Genomic DNA, 18940 nt, shown 5'->3' on the forward strand with positions numbered 1-18940 from the left:
AATGCCAAATGCGCAGTCAGTCCAATACATGAACACTTTGTTTTTAACTCAGCTATAAAATCATCTAGGGCCGAACGCGGCCCCGCCCACACGCAAAATATGTCATCAATAAATCTAAGCCAACATTTCGCATACTTTTTAAATATGGCACTGTTATATACAAATGCCTCTTCATATTGGCCCAAAAACAAATTTGCGTAGGACGGAGCCACGTTCGACCCCATCACCGTTCCAAGGCGTTGCACGTAGAATTGTCCCTCAAAAAGGAAGTAATTATCCTGCAGGATGATCCGCAGAAGTGAGACCACAAATTTTCTCTGGGGACCAGAGAGATCTGTATGAACCATAAGGTACCACTCCACAGCCTCTACACCTCCATCATGTGGGATGGAGGTGTAGAGGCTTTCCACATCCAATGTCACCAACAATGAATCCATTGTCAATGCAGATAAATCATTTAATCTCTCTATGAACTTGTTAGTATCTCTCAGATAAGAATCAATGGACCGAACCAATGGCTGTAAGAGTCTGTCCACAAATTGCGGAAGGGGTACAAAAACAGAATCCACCCCGGAGACTATAGGTCTACCGGGGGGAGCCTCTAAACTTTTGTGAATCTTCGGTAAGGTGTACAGTATTGGAGTTCTGGGGCATGATTTAATCAGGAAGCGAGAACACTCTTGATTGATAATTCCCCCTTCCAAAGCACCATCCACTAGATTCTTGATCTTCTTTTGAATAGCAAAGAGTGGATCCACATCGACTTTTATATAGATGGCCTCCTGGGACAGCTGTTGTAAAATCTCCTGACTGTAATAGCTTGTGTCCAAGACCACCACTGCTCCACCTTTATCAGCAGCCCGTATTGTAATTTGTTTGTTCTCTTGCAATGCTTTGAGTGCCTTTCTTTCCCCGCTTGTCAAATTGGGTGTTTGAAAGACATTTTTCTTTCCATATTCACTCTCCAATTTCTGTAATTCCATATTGACGTTATTAATGAACAATTCAACAGTTGGATGAGTGGGTGGGTTAAAGGAACTTTTATTCCTTAGACCCAATGGTCTCAGGGTCAATTCCTGCTCCTCTCTGATTTCTCTAGACACAGGCCATGGTGGAATTGATGCAAAGTATTGCTTTACTTTGATGTTCCTAAAGAAGCGACACAAGTCCAGATCCAACTTTAAAAAGTCCGGACCAAATGTAGGACAGAATCCCAAGCCATGATTTAATACACGAAACTCATCTTCCGATAGCACATGTTGTGACAAGTTGACTACTAATTGTGGTTCTTCTGTATTCGCTGGCGCAGACTCATCTTGCCTGCTCCTGCTCCATCTTTCTTGTCTTTGCTTTTTTTGTTGGTACCTCCTGCCTCCCCTCCTTCTGTGTCCCCTCCCGACATCGGGGAGGTATCCCTGGAGGATGGTAAAAAAAAAATTGGATAAAGATTCCCCACCAGCTGGTTGTCGGGGTCCTTTACCCCGCTTAGGATTAGGGTTACGTCCTCTCCTTTTGACACTGAAGCCTTCCTTTTGCCAGATGTATACATATCCACTTGTATAGTCCGATACATCACGTTGGTATTTAGATCTTTTAGTATCTTCAACACTTTTCCGATAAACCTCCATTTTTTCTTTCAGTCCATCACTATAATCCATTGCTGTTGCAGGCGATAACAGAGTTCTTAGTTCCTTATCTAGTTCATGAATTTTTTCTTGAATTTTTGGGATTTCTCGCTGTATTCGATCTATCATATGTAGCATCGCATCAAATGATGCACGATTCCAAATGCGTTCCCACACATTGCAGAAATCATTTTCTCTTGTGAACATCATAGGAGCAACTTGAGCTCGGATGGACCTTGGAATCTTTTTTTGTTGATAATACTCCACCAACGTGGCCACATGTAATTCATAATTAATTAGTGTCTTGCTCCATGACTCCAGATTCCTTTTAATCAGTTTTTCATCTGGTTTCTGTAGGAACATCAAAGTAAAGCAATACTTTGCATCAATTCCACCATGGCCTGTGTCTAGAGAAATCAGAGAGGAGCAGGAATTGACCCTGAGACCATTGGGTCTAAGGAATAAAAGTTCCTTTAACCCATCCACTCATCCAACTATTGAATTGTTCATTAATAACGTCAATATGGAATTACAGAAATTGGAGAGTGAATATGGAAAGAAAAATTTCTTTCAAACACCCAATTTGACAAGCGGGGAAAGAAAGGCACTCAAAGCATTGCAAGAGAACAAACAAATTACAATACGGGCTGCTGATAAAGGTGGAGCAGTGGTGGTCTTGGACACAAGCTATTACAGACAGGTGATTTTACAACAGCTGTCCCAGAAGGCCATCTATATAAAAGTCGATGTGGATCCACTCTTTGCTATTCAAAAGAAGAAGATCAAGAATCTAGTGGATGGTGCTTTGGAAGAGGGAATTATCGATCAAGAGTGTTCTCGCTTCCTGATTAAATCATGCCCCAGAACTCCAATACTGTACACCTTACCGAAGATTCACAAAAGTTTAGAGGCTCCCTATAGTCTCCGGGGTGGATTCTGGTTTTGTACCCCTTCCGCAATTTGTGGACAGACTCTTACAGCCATTGGTTCGGTCCATTGATTCTTATCTGAGAGATACTAACATGTTCATAGAGAGATTAAATGATTTATCTGCATTGACAACGGATTCATTGTTGGTGACATTGGATGTGGAAAGCCTCTACACCACCTTCGCTCCTCCCAAGAAATTTTCCTGGCCTCTAAGCTGATCACCTCCTCTCATGCTCGCATCCAGGACTTTACACGAGCATCAGCCCTTATCTGGAACTCTCTTCCACAGCCTGTACGTCATGCTCCAAACCTGGACATCTTCAAACGCACTCTTAAAACACACCTTTTCAGACAAGCTTATAACATTCTATAGCCCTTTATTTACTTATTTGTCACAATGTAATCAGAGGCAAAGAATCACTGCCTCATCCATCCTCCACCCCCTTACCTAGTGTGTCCCCCACTACCCATTAGATTGTAAGCTCGCAAGGGCAGGGTCATCCTCCTAATGTTTACTGGTTTTGTAACAATATTTGTGCTGCTTGGAACTCTGCTGTATATTTGTTAGTTGTATCTATGTTCCCCTTGTCGTCTTATTGTGCTTTGTAAAGCGCTGCGGAATATGTTGGCGCTATATAAATAAAAAATAATAATAATAATAATAATAATAATAATACACCTCCATCCCACATGATGGAGGTGTAGAGGCTGTGGAGTGGTACCTTATGGTTTATACAAATCTCTCTGATCCCCAGAGAAAATTTGTGGTCTCACTTCTGCGGATCATCCTGCAGGATAATTACTTCCTTTTTGAGGGACAATTCTACGCGCAACGCCGTGGAACGGCGATGGGGTCGAACGTGGCTCCGTCCTACGCAAATTTGTTTTTGGGCCTATATGAAGAGGCATTTGTATATAACAGTGCCATATTTAAAAAGTATGCGAAATGTTGGCTTAGATTTATTGATGACATATTTTGCGTGTGGGCGGGGCCGCGTTCGGCCCTAGATGATTTTATAGCTGAGTTAAAAACAAAGTGTCCATGTATTGGACTGACTGCGCATTTGGCATTGGACGAAATATCCTTTTTGGATTGCACAGGTCTGGTGATAGATTACTCACAGACCTGTACACCAAGCCTACAGATCGAAATTCAATTTTAGAATATGATAGTTTTCATCCTAAACATGCTAGGGATAGTATTCCCAGTAGTCAGATTATAAGAGTGGAGAGGTTGGTGATGGATCCTGAGAAGCGTATAACTAGGATAGAACAGATGCAAGAAAGATTTCGGAGGAGAGGCTATCCAAGGGAAATTTGCTTAGGAAAAAGGAGGCGGAGAAGTGGGGGGGCCTAGTGGTCCAAGAATTCCATTTGTTACAAGCTTTAACAGTTTAAGCCCACAAATAGGGATAGCAATTAAAAAACATTGGAAAATATTGCAAAATGCCTTCCCTCATATTGAGGAGTTCAGACAACCACCACTAATGTCCTTTAAACGTCCACCATCAATAAAGGATAAAGTAGTGCGAACTTATGAACAGTCAAAAATAAGAAGTAATAGGAAGGGTACATACCCCTGTCTTAATTGCCACATGTGCAGTCAGGTTTCAAAGGGTGATTGCTTTACTCACCCCTCTAGCGGACGTAAGTTCTATATAGAGGGCAATTATAACTGCGAATCAACGTATGTGGTATATCTAATTAAATGCCCATGTGGGTTGGGTTATGTGGGAAAAACTACCCAACCACTAAAAGATAGGATCTCGTCGCATAAAACAGCAATAAGGGGAGGGGATGAGGATCAAGCAGTCTCCTTACATTTTAAACAATTTGGACACTCGGTTGCACAATTGAGAGTACAAGTTATAGATCATGTCCTCTTTAATATGAGAAGAGGAGATAGAAACAAAACGTTACTGATTAAGGAGGCAGGATGGATACGCAGATTGGGTACTTTGGGGAGGGGGGGATTAAATAAGGAATATGACTTGATACCTTGTATATAGGGGAGTTTGAAGAAATTCTTGCTGCTGATTTATTTGTGAATACATAGGATTGTAACATAATATTGTATTTATATTTTGCAGTTGCACATTATCAAGAGATCTAGAAGCCGGAAGGATTACATTGGTTGTCCCATAAAGAAGTTAATATCCCAAGCGAAGGTGTAGTACCACTACCGTTCAGCGGGGGGCTGTTGGTGAGTCTTTCCCTCATAGCCGCTTATCTATATACATAAGAAAGCATGATGGCGAAGCTTAGTGAGTATGATGCGTGGTTCTGTAGGCATGGATGCCAGAGCTACGCATACAACCGTCGTTATGGAGATGGGAGCGTGATTATTACACGCTCACCCGATGATGACTTCGGAAGTCATGTGACTGGTTAGTCACATGACTGCAGATACATGCTAACACCGCGGTGAGACGGATGGAAAGAAAGGCGGCTGGGGGCGGAGACCACGCGGCTGCGCCTTGCGGCATGGTGATTGGGTAAGGAAGCCTAATATACAGATGTATGTTTAAGTAATGAAGAATTTCCCAGGCATTTTTGTGTGCGGAAGGGGGGAGGTCTGTTAGATAGAAGGGCTTGTGTGACAGCGCTGTGGGAGGTACTAAATTAGCATGTTAGGTGTTGCAGTTCTCCATCAGGTCCGTGGGACACCTTTGGAAATCCTGATTGGCTGAAGGATTTTTGAATTGATTGGTGTTTTTAAGGTGGTTGGAGTATATAAGGAGGAATTATTTTAGATGTCAGTAGATGTGATGCTGAACGGCTTGAGAAAGGTCGCATAGACCGAAACAGCAGGGCTGTCGCTGTTACAGATTGCTCATCATGCTGCTTTAAATAAAGAGCTTTAATACATTTGATGGTGCCGACTCCACTGTGGACTACACAGCTACTTAGACTTTATTTGTTCATTGTCATTGTAGAACACTTGGTTTGATTACTATACACTTCTGGGTGGCATTAATGATGAACTACTCCCAGATCTCCATGCCAGTTACCAATGTGGTCCATGTCCCATCTCAGGGCCTGTTGCCTCCTCCTCCTACTGCTTCAAGAGAGATGGAACAGCACCTCGGCAATCCTCTGTGGGTGTGCGGGAACCAACTCCTTGTACCAACAGGGTGAAGCTCCGCCTTGTTCGAAGATAATGGTCCGCACCACATCCAAGTATAAATCAGCTTTATTGAAGATCCATAACATGCTGTGTAGCAGCTACAGCCCGCTGTTTCGGGTTACATGCCCTTTTACAAGTTGCTTAGCACAGTGCTGAGCGGCTTGTAAAAGGACATGTAACCCGAAACAGCGGGCTGTAGCTGCTACACAGCATTTTATGGATCTTCAATAAAGCTGATTTATACTTGGATGTGGTGCGGACCATTATCTTCGAACAAGACGCAGCCTCCTTCTGCTGTCTTTCAGTCCTCCATGCATTTAGCTTTGATTATACACTTCTGGGTGGCATTGATGATGCACTACACCCATCTCTAGATGAGCATAAGCCTGTTCGTTTTAACAGGTACAGCTGGTAATTTTGTTGATATACTAAGGCCTCTTGCACACTGCAAGGGATTCCGATTCAGATTCCGCTTTTTAATCAGTTTTTACATCCGATTCAGATTCCGATTTGCAGTGTGCAGGGAGCAACCTGCAAATCGGAATCTGAATCGGATGTAAAAACTGATTAAAAAGCGGAATCTGAATCGGAATCACTTGCAGTGTGCAAGAGGCCTTAGTCCAGCTTTTTTTCCCCGCAGTGACAGACATCTCGTCTTTTCTGTACCAGTGGACGCTTTGCTATTTATAAAGTTGGGCCTCTGACTTTAATGGAATTTGCAAAATTGGTTAGCAGGAAATTTGTGGTACCACCTGAAGTTTTCTGAAATTTCGCTCATACCTACTAATTATACTATCAATGTACATGTTCTGTGCACAACAGGTGCTACATAAAGTGTGTAATGTGCATTTTTCTAGTTTGCACAATGCCCATTGTGTGTGCTCGTGTATTTTACCAACCTTTCATAAATACACCTTATAGTGTGACAAATAAATGCAAAACATACCTGTACCTAAAAACACAGGCAGGACTGCTTATAGTGAGAAACTTTTTTGCCCCTCAGGGGAATCCAGTGAAAGGTTAATGGGAGGGGCAGAGGTAGGGGATAGTTTGTTTATCATATAGAGAGGCTGGGAGGTTCTCTCCACCACACCCTGTACAGGAAATATGAGACTCCCTCTAGTTTCTGCACTTCTCAGACTCTAATTTCTCTCCTCTGTTGTCAGGAATGGCGTCTGCTGATCTGAGGAAGGAGCTGGACTGTTCCATCTGTCTGACCATTTATACAGATCCTGTGACCCTGAGATGTGGACACAACTTCTGCTGGCTCTGTATAGATCAGGCGTTGGATACGCAGGAGGGGGCTGGAGTTTATTCCTGTCCTGAATGCAGAAAAAGATTTCAAAAACGGCCGGCACTGCAGAGGAACATAACATTGTGTAACATTGTGGAGAGTTTCCGCTCTGCTCAGCCAGATCAGGAAGAGACTGGAGTCTTCTGTACTTACTGTATTCACTCTCCTGTACCGGCTGTTATGTCCTGTCTGATGTGTGAAGCTTCTCTGTGTGACAATCACCTGACAGTCCACAGCAAGTCACCAGAACACGTCTTGTGTGACCCCACCACTTCCATGAAGAACAGGAAATGCTTCGTTCGTGAGAAGATATTGGAGTATTACTGCCTTGCAGATGCTGCCTGCATCTGTGACCACCAGGGGCACAATGTGGAGACACTGGATAAGGCCTCCAAGAAGAATGAAGAGGTTTCCAGGCAGGAGGAGCAGCTTTCTCTGCCATTGGCTAATTTCATTCAGAAGCTGAAAATAAAGAAGGCCGAGCTGTCCAGGAAGATGTGTCACATTGAGGAGCTGTGTAACATGACTGACCCACTGACTGTCTTACAGGAATCACACACAGGTGACTTGTGTGACACTGAGGAGGGGGATAAGGAGGACAGAGAGAGACATGATGGGCGGGATCTGGATGTGGCTCTCATCTCACACACATTATACACAGGGTTATCTGATATAATAGCCGGGGTAACTGGAGGCTGCATCATACAGAAAGCTACAGACATATCATTGGATATAAATACGGTTCATAATAACCTACATATATCAGAAGACATGAAATGTCTGTCCTGGTCATATTTCAGCCAGAGTCACCCAGAAACACCAGAGAGATTTCAGATTTGTGTGCAGGTGTTAAGCAGACAGAGTTTCTCCTCAGGGCGACATTACTGGGAAGTGGATGTCAGTAAATCAGAGTGGTGGAATGTAGGAATGTGTTACCCCAGTATAGACAGGAGAGGAGTGCAGTCAGGGACTGGAGATAATAACAAGTCCTGGTGTTTGTGGAGATATAATAATCAGTTTTATGGACTACATGACTGGAAAGAAATCCATTTACCTGTCAATGTCCTCAGTAATAGAGTCAGGGTATGTCTGGATTATGAGGCCGGGCGGCTGTCCTTTTATGATCTGTGTGTCCCGATTAGACACCTCCACACCTTCACTGCCTCCTTCACTGAGCCCCTCCATGCTATATTAGGTGTAGGAAAAGGTTTTATAAAGATATGTGGGAGGAGAAATGTTATGTGTCCTGTGATGGAAGTGCAGACTAGTGCCACAATGCAGCCAGCAGCATCTGTTTTAAACAGAGGAGAGACAAAGGCATGTGGATCAGTTGATGTCCAAATCTAAAGAGACTCTGAAGTCTCCTAAAATTCCACTTTTTATTCAACATTTAACTTCAGCACTATCAGCCCTGCTAAAATGCCGCATCCCAGCGGGAGAAAGCTGTTTATAAGCCCCTTAAATCCCCTGAGCTAAATGTGGGGATCGTTTCCTAGTAGAGGCCGAGCTTTGGGCTGTAGCTCTGCCTCTACTTGAATCAATCGCCGCCTCTCCCCGCCCTTCTCAGTCTTCCTTCACTGAATGGGGCGGGGAGAGGCGGAGATCCGCAGGAGGTTGACGCGAATGGAGGCAGAGCTGCAGCTCAAAGCTCTGCCTCCCCGGGCAGCAAAATCCAAAACCAAGAAAGTCGAGGATTTTTGCCCCGATATTTAGGGGGCCACGTTTTAGCAGGGCTGATAGTGCTGAAGTTAATTTTGTATAAAAAGTGGGATTTTAAGAGGCTTCAAAGTCTCTTTAATATCTCTTTTTATCAGCATAATGCAATGAAATCAAGCCTAGAAAACAGACAAACCAATAGGCTGTCATAGTAAAGAACAAGTATATTCTATCTAGACATATCATAGGCTAACATAGCAATCAGGAACAAATATATTTTATCTAGACATACATATTCTGCCTATAGTTATAAACACTAACCTGTTTTAAACAGAGGAGAGACACAGACATGGGGCTCAGTTGCTGTCCAACTTTAATATGAGCCTCAGGCCCTGGATCTCCTCAGAACATGGCAATCCTAGCAGAGCTCCCTCTAGTGGCAGCCTTATTATTGTGCTGTTTGAAGGTCTGAGTTTAACCCTGTCGCAGAAGCAACCAGGAAATGTGAGATAATATAATGTACAGGTGCTAAAATAAACATTTTCATTTGTTAAAACAACTGCATTCCAAAGAGGCTTTATTCCTGCATAGCAACCAGATTACCAGATCTTCTGACTATATATTTTTTTTGAATAGTGAAGAGAATGGGAGCCTTCTCGGTTGTTATTGATATCGGTGAGCCCATAGAGAGCATTTCTCATCACTTCCTATCTCATAGACATACGTCACAGCTGTCCCGATTTGTGTGGGACTGTCCTTCAGTCCCGCCCCAAGAGACCGGGACTTTATATTGCACCCTTTTGTGCCGATAGTCACCTACTACTGGGAGACCTCTCTGGCTACCTATTACTGGGGAGGGAAAGGGAGGGGGGCATCTAGAAATCTAGGGATAAGGGATGATACATCAGAGGGCAATATAAAAGCTTGGCGGATGAGCTTTTTGTCCCTAGGCTTTCACAAAGGACTAGAGGACTTGATCTGCGCATGGAGGAAAAACTTTTAGCTGTTTATTTAGGGAAGGGTTCTTTACAGTAAAAGTGATTAAGATGTGGAATGCATTGCCACAGAAAGTAGTTATGGCAAATTCTATATTTACAATTAAAGGGGCTTAGATGCTTTCCTTGCATTGAAAGACATCCATATAATTACTAGGTAATGCCCAGTGGTGTTGATCCAGGGATTTTATCTGATTGCCATCTGGAAGGTTTTTTTTCCCTTTTGAGGCTTATTGGACCATGCCTTGTGGGGGTTTTTCGCCTTGCTCTGGATCAACAGGGATATGTGAGGGAGCAGGCTGGTGTTGTACTTTGTTTGTTTGGTTTTTTTTTTTCTGGTTGAACTTGATGGACAGTTGTCTTTTTTTAACCCAAATAACTATGTAACTATGTCATGTTATGACGGTTTCAAGGACCTTCCAGAAGAGATAGGAAAAAATACAAAGACACCAGAGCCCCCTTGTGGTGTAGTAGATTAGGAAACCTTGAATAAATAAGTCTATTCACAAATGTGGGCTGCTAGACTAGCAAAAACAATGTAATAGCCAGTGAGGAAAACCTTTCCTGACTCAGGCTCTTGTGTCCTTCAGCTGGATTAGTCGCACTCCAAAAGAATAGTTAAATGTTTAAAGGACAACTGAAGAGGGATATGGAAGTTGCCCTATTTATTTCTTTTTAAACAATACCAGTTGCCTGGCAGCCCTGCTGATCTATTTGGCTGCAGTAATGTCTGAATCACACCAGAAACAAGCATGCAGCTAATCTTGTCAGATCTGACAATAATGTCAGAAACACCTATTCGGCAGCATGCTTGTTCAGGGCCTATGGCTAAAAGTATTAGAGGCAGATGATCAGCAGGACTACCAGGCAACTGGTATTACTTAACCACTTGAGGACCACAGTCTTTCTACCCCTTAAGGACCAGAGCCTTTTTCTCCATTCAGACCACTGCAGCTTTCACGGTTTATTGCTCGGTCATACAACCTACCACCTAAATGAATTTTACCTCCTTTTCTTGTCACTAATACAGCTTTCTTTCGGTGCTATTTGATTGCTGCTGCGAGTTTTAGTTTTTATTATATTCATCAAAAAAGACATGAATTTTGTAAAAATAAATAACTTTTTTAACTTTCTGTGCTGACATTTTTCAAATAAAGTAAAATTTCCTATACATTTGAGCGCGAAAGTTATTCTGCTACATGTCTTTGATAAAAAAAAAAAACATTCAGTGTATATTTATTGGATTGGGTAAAAGTTATAGCGTTTACAAACTATGGTGCCAAAAGTAAATTTTCCCATTTTGAAGTATCTTTGAATTTTCTGACCACCTGTCATGTTTCATGAGGTGCTAAAATTCCTGGATAGTATAAATACCCCCCAAATGACCCCATTTTGGAAAGAAGACATCCCAAAGTATTCACTGAGAGGCATGGTGAGTTCATAGAAGATTTTATTTTTTGTCACAAGTTAGCGGAAAAAATGACACTTTGTGACAAAAAACCCCCAAAAAAACAAAGTTTCCATTTCTTCTAACTTGCGACAAAAAAAAAATGAAATCTGCCACAGACTCACTATGCTCCTCTCTAAATACCTTGAAGGGTCTACTTTCCAAAATGGGGTCATTTGTGGGGTGTGTTTACTGTCCTGGCATTTTGAGGGGTGCTAAATTGTAAGCACCCCTGTAAAGCATAAAGGTGCTCATTGGACTTTGGGCCCCTTAGCGCAGTTAGGCTGCATAAAAGTGCCACACATGTGGTATTGTCGTACTCAGGAGAAGTAGTATAATGTGTTTTGGGGTGTATTTTTACACATACCCATGCTGGGTGGGAGAAATATCTCTGTAAATGACAATTTTTTTTATTTTTTACACACAATTGTCCATTTACAGAGATATTTCTCCCACCCAGCATGGGTATGTGTAAAAATACACCACAAAACACATTATACTACTTCTCCTGAGTACAGCGGTACCACATGTGTGGCACTTTTTTGCACCCTAACTGCGCTAAGGGGCCCAAAGTCCAATGAGTACCTTTAGGATTTCACAGGTCATTTTGCGACATTTGGTTTCAAGACTACTCCTCATGGTTTAGGGCCCCTAAAATGCCAGGGCAGCATGGGAACCCCACAAATGACCCCATTTTAGAAAGAAGACACCCCAAGGTATTCTGTTAGGAGTATGGTGAGTTCATAGAAGATTTTATTTTTTTTCACAAGTAAGCGGAAATTGATTTTAATTGTTTTTTTTTTCACAAAGTGTCATTTTCCGCTAACTTGTGACAAAAAATAAAATCTTCTATGAACTCACCATACTCCTAACAGAATACCTTGGGGTGTCTTCTTTCTAAAATGGGGTCATTTGTGGGGTTCCTATACTGCCCTGGCATTTTAGGGGCCCTAAACCGTGAGGAGTAGTCTTGAAACCAAATGTCGCAAAATGACCTGTGAAATCCTAAAGGTACTCATTGGACTTTGGGCCCCTTAGCGCACTTAGGGTGCAAAAAAGTGCCACACATGTGGTATTGTCGTACTCAGGAGAAGTAGTATAATGTGTTTTGGGGTGTATTTTTACACATACCCATGCTGGGTGGGAGAAATATCTCTGTAAATGACAATTTTTTTATTTTTTACACACAATTGTCCATTTACAGAGAGATTTCTCCCACCCAGCATGGGTATGTGTAAAAATACACCCCAAAACACATTATACTACTTCTCCTGAGTACAGCGGTACCACATGTGTGGCACTTTTTTGCACCCTAACTGCGCTAAGGGGCCCAAAGTCCAATGAGTACCTTTAGAATTTCACAGGTCATTTTGCGACATTTGGTTTCAAGACTACTCCTCATGGTTTAGGGCCCCTAAAATGCCAGGGCAGCATGGGAACCCCACAAATGACCCCATTTTAGAAAGAAGACACCCCAAGGTATTCTGTTAGGAGTATGGTGAGTTCATAGAAGATTTTATTTTTTTTCACAAGTAAGCGGAAATTGATTTTAATTGTTTTTTTTTCACAAAGTGTCATTTTCCGCTAACTTGTGACAAAAAATAAAATCTTCTATGAACTCACCATACTCCTAACAGAATACCTTGGGGTGTCTTCTTTCTAAAATGGGGTCATTTGTGGGGTTCCTATACTGCCCTGGCATTTTAGGGGCCCTAAACCGTGAGGAGTAGTCTTGAAACCAAATGTCGCAAAATGACCTGTGAAATCCTAAAGGTACTCATTGGACTTTGGGCCCCTTAGCGCACTTAGGGTGCAAAAAAGTGCCACACATGTGGTATTGTCGTACTCAGGAGAAGTAGTATAATGTGTTTTGGGGTGTATTTTTACACATACCCATGCTGGGTGGGAGAAATATCTCTGTAAATGACAATTTTTTTATTTTTTACACACAATTGTCCATTTACAGAGATATTTCTCCCACCCAGCATGGGTATGTGTAAAAATACACCACAAAACACATTATACTACTTCTCCTGAGTACAGCGGTACCACATGTGTGGCACTTTTTTGCACCCTAACTGCGCTAAGGGGCCCAAAGTCCAATGAGTACCTTTAGGATTTCACAGGTCATTTTGCGACATTTGGTTTCAAGACTACTCCTCATGGTTTAGGGCCCCTAAAATGCCAGGGCAGCATGGGAACCCCACAAATGACCCCATTTTAGAAAGAAGACACCCCAAGGTATTCTGTTAGGAGTATGGTGAGTTCATAGAAGATTTTATTTTTTGTCACAAGTAAGCGGAAATTGATTTTAATTGTTTTTTTTCACAAAGTGTCATTTTCCGCTAACTTGTGACAAAAAAAAAATCTTCTATGAACTCACCATACTCCTAACAGAATACCTTGGGGTGTCTTCTTTCTAAAATGGGGTCATTTGTGGGGTTCCTATACTGCTCTGGCATTTTAGGGGCCCTAAACCGTGAGGAGTAGTCTTGAAACCAAATGTCGCAAAATGACCTGTGAAATCCTAAAGGTACTCATTGAACTTTGGGCCCCTTAGCGCACTTAGGGTGCAAAAAAGTGCCACACATGTGGTACCGCTGTACTCAGGAGAAGTAGTATAATGTGTTTTGTGGTGTATTTTTACACATACCCATGCTGGGTGGGAGAAATATCTCTGTAAATGACAATTGTTTGATTTTGTTTTACACACAATTGTCCATTTACAGAGAGATTTCTCCCACCCAGCATGGGTATGTGTAAAAATACACCCCAAAACACATTATACTACTTCTCCTGAGTACGGCGATACCACATGTGTGACACTTTTTTGCAGCCTAGGTGCGCTAAGGGGCCCAACGTCCTATTCACAGGTCATTTTGAGGCATTTGTTTTCTAGACTACTCCTCACGGTTTAGGGCCCCTAAAATGCCAGGGCAGTATAGGAACCCCACAAGTGACCCCATTTTAGAAAGAAGACACCCCAAGGTATTCCGTTAGGTGTATGGTGAGTTCATAGAAGATTTTATTTTTTTGTCACAAGTTAGTGAAAAATTACACTTTGTGAAAAAACAATAAAAATCAATTTCTGCTAACTTGTGACAAAAAATAAAATCTTCTATGAACTCGTCATACACCTAACAGAATACCTTGGGGTGTATTTTTTTCTAAAAAGGAGTCACTTGTGGGGTTCCTATACTGCCCTGGTATTTTACGGGCCCAAAACCGTGAGTAGTCTGGAAACCAAATGTCTCAAAATGACTGTTCAGGGGTATAAACATCTGCAAATTTTGATGACAGGTGGTCTATGAGGGGGCAAACTTTGTGGAACCGGTCATAAGCAGGGTGGCCTTTTAGATGACAGGTTGTATTGGGCCTGATCTGATGGATAGGAGTGCTAGGGGGGTGACAGGAGGTGATTGATGGGTGTGTCAGGGAGTGGTTAGAGGGGAAAATAGATGCAATCAATGCACTGGGGAGGTGATCGGAAGGGGGTCTGAGGGGGATCTGAGGGTTTGGCCGAGTGATCAGGAGCCCACACGGGGCAAATTAGGGCCTGATCTGATGGGTAGGTGTGCTAGGGGGGTGACAGGTGGTGACAGGAGGTGATTGATGGGTGTCTCATGGTGTGATTAGTGGGGGGAATAGATGCAAGCAATGCACTGGCGAGGTGATCAGGGCTGGGGTCTGAGGGTGTGGGTGGGTGATTGGGTGCCCCAGGGGCAGATAGGGGTCTGATCTGATAGGTAACAGTGACAGGTGGTAATAGGGGGTGATTGATGGGTAATTAGTGGGTGTTTAGAGAAGAGAACAGATGTAAACAATACACTTGGGAGGTGATCTGACTGCGGGTTTGCGGGCGATCTAATGGTGTGGGTGGGTGAACAGATTGCCCGCAAGGGGCAGGTTAAGGGCTGATTGATGGGTGGCAGTGACAGGGGGTGATTGATGGGTGATAGGTGATTGGCAGGTGATTGACAGGTGATCAGTGGGTTATTACAGGGAGGTCAGATGTAATTAATGCACTGGCGAATTGATAAGGGGGGGTCTGAGGGCAATCTGAGCGTGTGGGCGGGTGATTGGGTGCTCGCAAGGGGCAGATTAGGGTCTGATCTGATAGGTAACAGTGACAGGTGGTGATAGGGGGTGATTGATGGGTGATTAGTGGGTGTTTAGAGTAGAGAACAGATGTAAACACTGCACTTGGGAGGTGATCTGATGTCGGATCTGCGGGCGATCTATTGGTGTGGGTGGGTGATCAGATTGCCCGCAAGGGGCAGGTTAGGGGCTGATTGATGGGTGGCAGTGACAGGGGGGGGGGGGTCTGGGGAGAATCTGAGGGGTGGGGGGGTGATCAGGAGTCCCCAGGGGGCAGTTTAGGGTATTTTAAAAAAAATAGCGTTGACAGAGCAAAAATAGCAGTGACAGGGAGTGATTGATGGGTTATTAGGGGGGTGATTGGGTGCAAATAGTGGTCTGGGGGGTGTTCAGGGGGGGGGGGTCTGAGGGGTGCTGTGGGCGATCAGGGGGCGGGGGGGGGGCAGATCAGTGTGTTTGGGTGCAGACTAGGGTGGCTGCAGCCTGCCCTGGTGGTCCCTCGGACACTGGGACCACCAGGGCAGGAGGCAGCCTGTATAATACTGCTGTTCTCATGGAAACTGCACATACCATGGATGTTTGAACTCTGGCCTGCTTTCTGTGCATACTGGGAATGAGACTGGATATCTGGAGATGGAGTGACTGTTCTAATACTGTCATTTGCATGCATGAACAAAAGGGCGCCATGAAAAAAGGGCCTGAGTTGATAATGAAATGGCGCCGGTTATTAGCGAAATCTGATAAAGATAAACATCACTGTCAAGCTTTGTTAACGATAAATACCGTTGTAAAAACACAGACAAGAAATAATAACGAAAACATATTAACGTTAAATATCGTTATCGTAATTCAACAATACAGCTTAACCCAACTCTACCCTCACACAGAACCCTACCCTGGTGGTGCCTAAAACTAACCACTCCCCTGGTGGCGCCTAACCCTAACCACTCCCCTGGTGGTGCCTAACCCTAACCAACCCCGCGGTGGTGCCTAAAACTAACCGCCGCCCGGGTGGTGCCTAACCCTAACCACTCCTCTTGCAGAAACACGCTTTTACACATAGTGACGATAATATCTTTGATAACGTAAAATGTGTAAATATAAACAAAATAATATGATAAAAACTATAACGTTGCAAGCTTCTAAAACGATAACATAGTTCAAAAACTGTAATGTTCTAATGTTGTTAACGATATTTATCACGGCGCACTTTTTTCTGCTTTTTTTGCCGTATTAACGATAATTGCATTAAAGTCTATGGTGGCACCCTTTTCGTCCACCCTCAGCCATTTTTCCTGCTACCTGTCATTTAAACTCTGTGCTACGCTACATATCTGCTTACCTCTATTGCTTGGCTGCAAATCTAGTCATGGCGGGGTGGCCATCCTTTGCGCTTTTAATTAATGTTTTGTTTAATTTTTTGTTTATTTAGTCAACTTCCTATGAATACAATTTTGTTAATTGTTGACAGGCTTGCTTGTCAGTTATGCTTTGTGATGCACCTGCAATTTGTCATGTTGCGGCGGACTATGCGTGCTGCTCACCTTACACCTCTTTTCTTCACCAGCCTTTTTTGAACAGGATAGTCCTTATCGCTTTGAAGTTTTTGTTTTTTCTTAAAGTGGATCCGAGATTAACTTTTACTCATTGCATAATTGTGTTCCTTTCATTTAGTTTATAGGGCATTCCTCAAACCCAATACTTTTTTTTGTTTTAATACTCTAATTCCCTATAAACTAAACAAGCCTCGACCAAAGCTCCTCTAGTGCCTAGGCACTCTGAGACCCATGTAGCAAGGGGTTATGGGAGAGCTCAATCTGGCCAGGAGGAGGAGGAGGTGTTACTAGCCAGAGATTTCAGAGAGAGGAGGAGAGGGGAGTGAAGTTTTCACGGGCTGAAGGGTTGAGATACATAGCAGCTTGCCTGTGTAATGATCACAAGCATAACATGGCTGCTGTCATTGTATCACAGGAAGAAATAATCATCTACTGTTGAAGTTGTTTGCAGCTAGATTTGCTGTGTAGACTATCTAAACTTTAGATAAGATATATAGACAAGTTACTTGTTATAGTTAGTTTTTCATCTCGGATCCGCTTTCTTTAAACACCTGAGATACTGTTGGTTGACAAAATCCTAAACGAGTCACCATTTCATCCCTCATTCAAAGTCACTTAAATCTTTCATTTTACCCAATCTGACATTAACTTCCATGATAACTACGATGTCTGAAGCTAAGTGTTCCTTATATAAGCAACTCTGCATTGTTACATCACTGATGGACTGGTTTACTTACAAATAAGTGGTGTCTATTGTTAAAATAAAATGGGCAATGCAAGGCAACAACGTCAATAATGAATGCAACTACATTTTTGGCGTTTAAAGAGACTCCGTAACAAAAATTGCATCCTGTTTTTTATCATCCTACAAGTTCCAAAAGCTATTCTAATGTGTTCTGGCTTACTGCAGCACTTTCTGCTATCACAGTCTCTGTAATAAATCAACTTATCTCTCTCTTGTCAGACTTGTCAGCCTGTGTCTGGAAGGCTGCCAAGTTCTTCAGTGTTGTGGTTCTGTGATGCATCTCCCCCCTCCAGGCCCCTCTCTGCACACTGCCTGTGTATTATTTAGATTAGGGCAGCTTCTCTCTTATCTTTTACAAGCTGGATAAATCGTCCTCTGAGCTGGCTGGGCTTTCACATACTGAGGAATTACATACAGGCACAGCTGTCTGCACTCTGCAGGAAGAAACAGCCTGACACTTCAGTGGAAGATAGCTGCAGGGGGAAAGAAACACACAAATGATCTCTTGAGATTCAAAAGGAAGGGTGTATACAGCCTGCTTGTGTATGAATGTATTTTCTATGTGTGGACATACTGTACATCAACCTACTTCCTGTTTTGGTGGCCATTTTGTTTGTTTATAAACAAACTTTTTAAAACTGTTTTTAACCACTTTTAATGCGGCGAGGAGCGGCGAAATACCCTGTCACAGAGGGTAATAGGAGATGTCCCCTAACGCACTGGTATGTTTACTTTTGTGCGATTTTAACAATACAGATTCTCTTTAAGTATGCCTCATGCAGTGTGCGTCAGAAATGTACACTGCACAGCAACAATGTAAATAATGAATGCAAGTAAAGGACCACTCCAGCGAAAAAAGCAGTCAGTTAAAGTCTGACAGAACTGACAGGTGTTGGACTAGTTCATCTCCTCATGGGGGATTCTTAGAGTTTTCCTTGTTTTCAACAGCATTTCCGGAATAGCAGTTTAACTGTCAAAAGACTAACTTACCAGTCAGCTTCCCTACTCACTTACACACTACTTTGTCCATTAGACTTTTCAACCGCCATTCAGGAAATGCTTTTGTCAAGAAATAAATCCCTGAGAATCCCCCATGAGGAGATGGACTGGCCCAAACCCCGTCGGCTCTGCCGGATTTTAACGGCTTACTTTTTTCACTGGAGTGTTCCTCTAAAAGACAATTCCAGTGAAAAAAAGTAAACAGTTAAAATCTGACAAAACAGACAGTTTTTGGACTAGTCCATCGTCTCATGGGGGATTCTCAGAAAGCACTTCCTGAACGGCGGTTGCTAAGTCTAACTCACCAATTAGTGTGCAAGGGAGTAGGAAGGCTGGCTGGTATCTTACTATTTCGGCAGTTAAACTGCCGTTCAGGAAATGCTTTTGAAAACAAAGAAATCCCATGAGAATCCCCCATGAGGAGATGGACCATTCCAAAACCTGTTGGTTATGCCATTTTATAACTGC

The 18940-nt window shown here is 42.9% G+C and overlaps 1 protein-coding gene across 1 annotated transcript in view; it reads left to right on the forward strand.

The window, feature by feature from the left end:
- Nucleotides 1-4806: 4806 nt before the first annotated feature.
- The window catches only part of LOC137519475 (E3 ubiquitin/ISG15 ligase TRIM25-like), a 29002-nt gene continuing 14868 nt past the window's right edge, over nucleotides 4807-18940 (forward strand). Inside the window, exons 1-2 of the mRNA XM_068238430.1 lie at nucleotides 4807-4942; nucleotides 6849-8059. Coding sequence (XP_068094531.1) covers nucleotides 4807-4942; nucleotides 6849-8059 — 1347 coding nt within the window. The remainder of the gene's footprint in view (nucleotides 4943-6848; nucleotides 8060-18940) is intronic.

This window comes from Hyperolius riggenbachi, chromosome 5, assembly GCF_040937935.1.
Source record: "Hyperolius riggenbachi isolate aHypRig1 chromosome 5, aHypRig1.pri, whole genome shotgun sequence".
NCBI lineage: Eukaryota > Metazoa > Chordata > Amphibia > Anura > Hyperoliidae > Hyperolius > Hyperolius riggenbachi.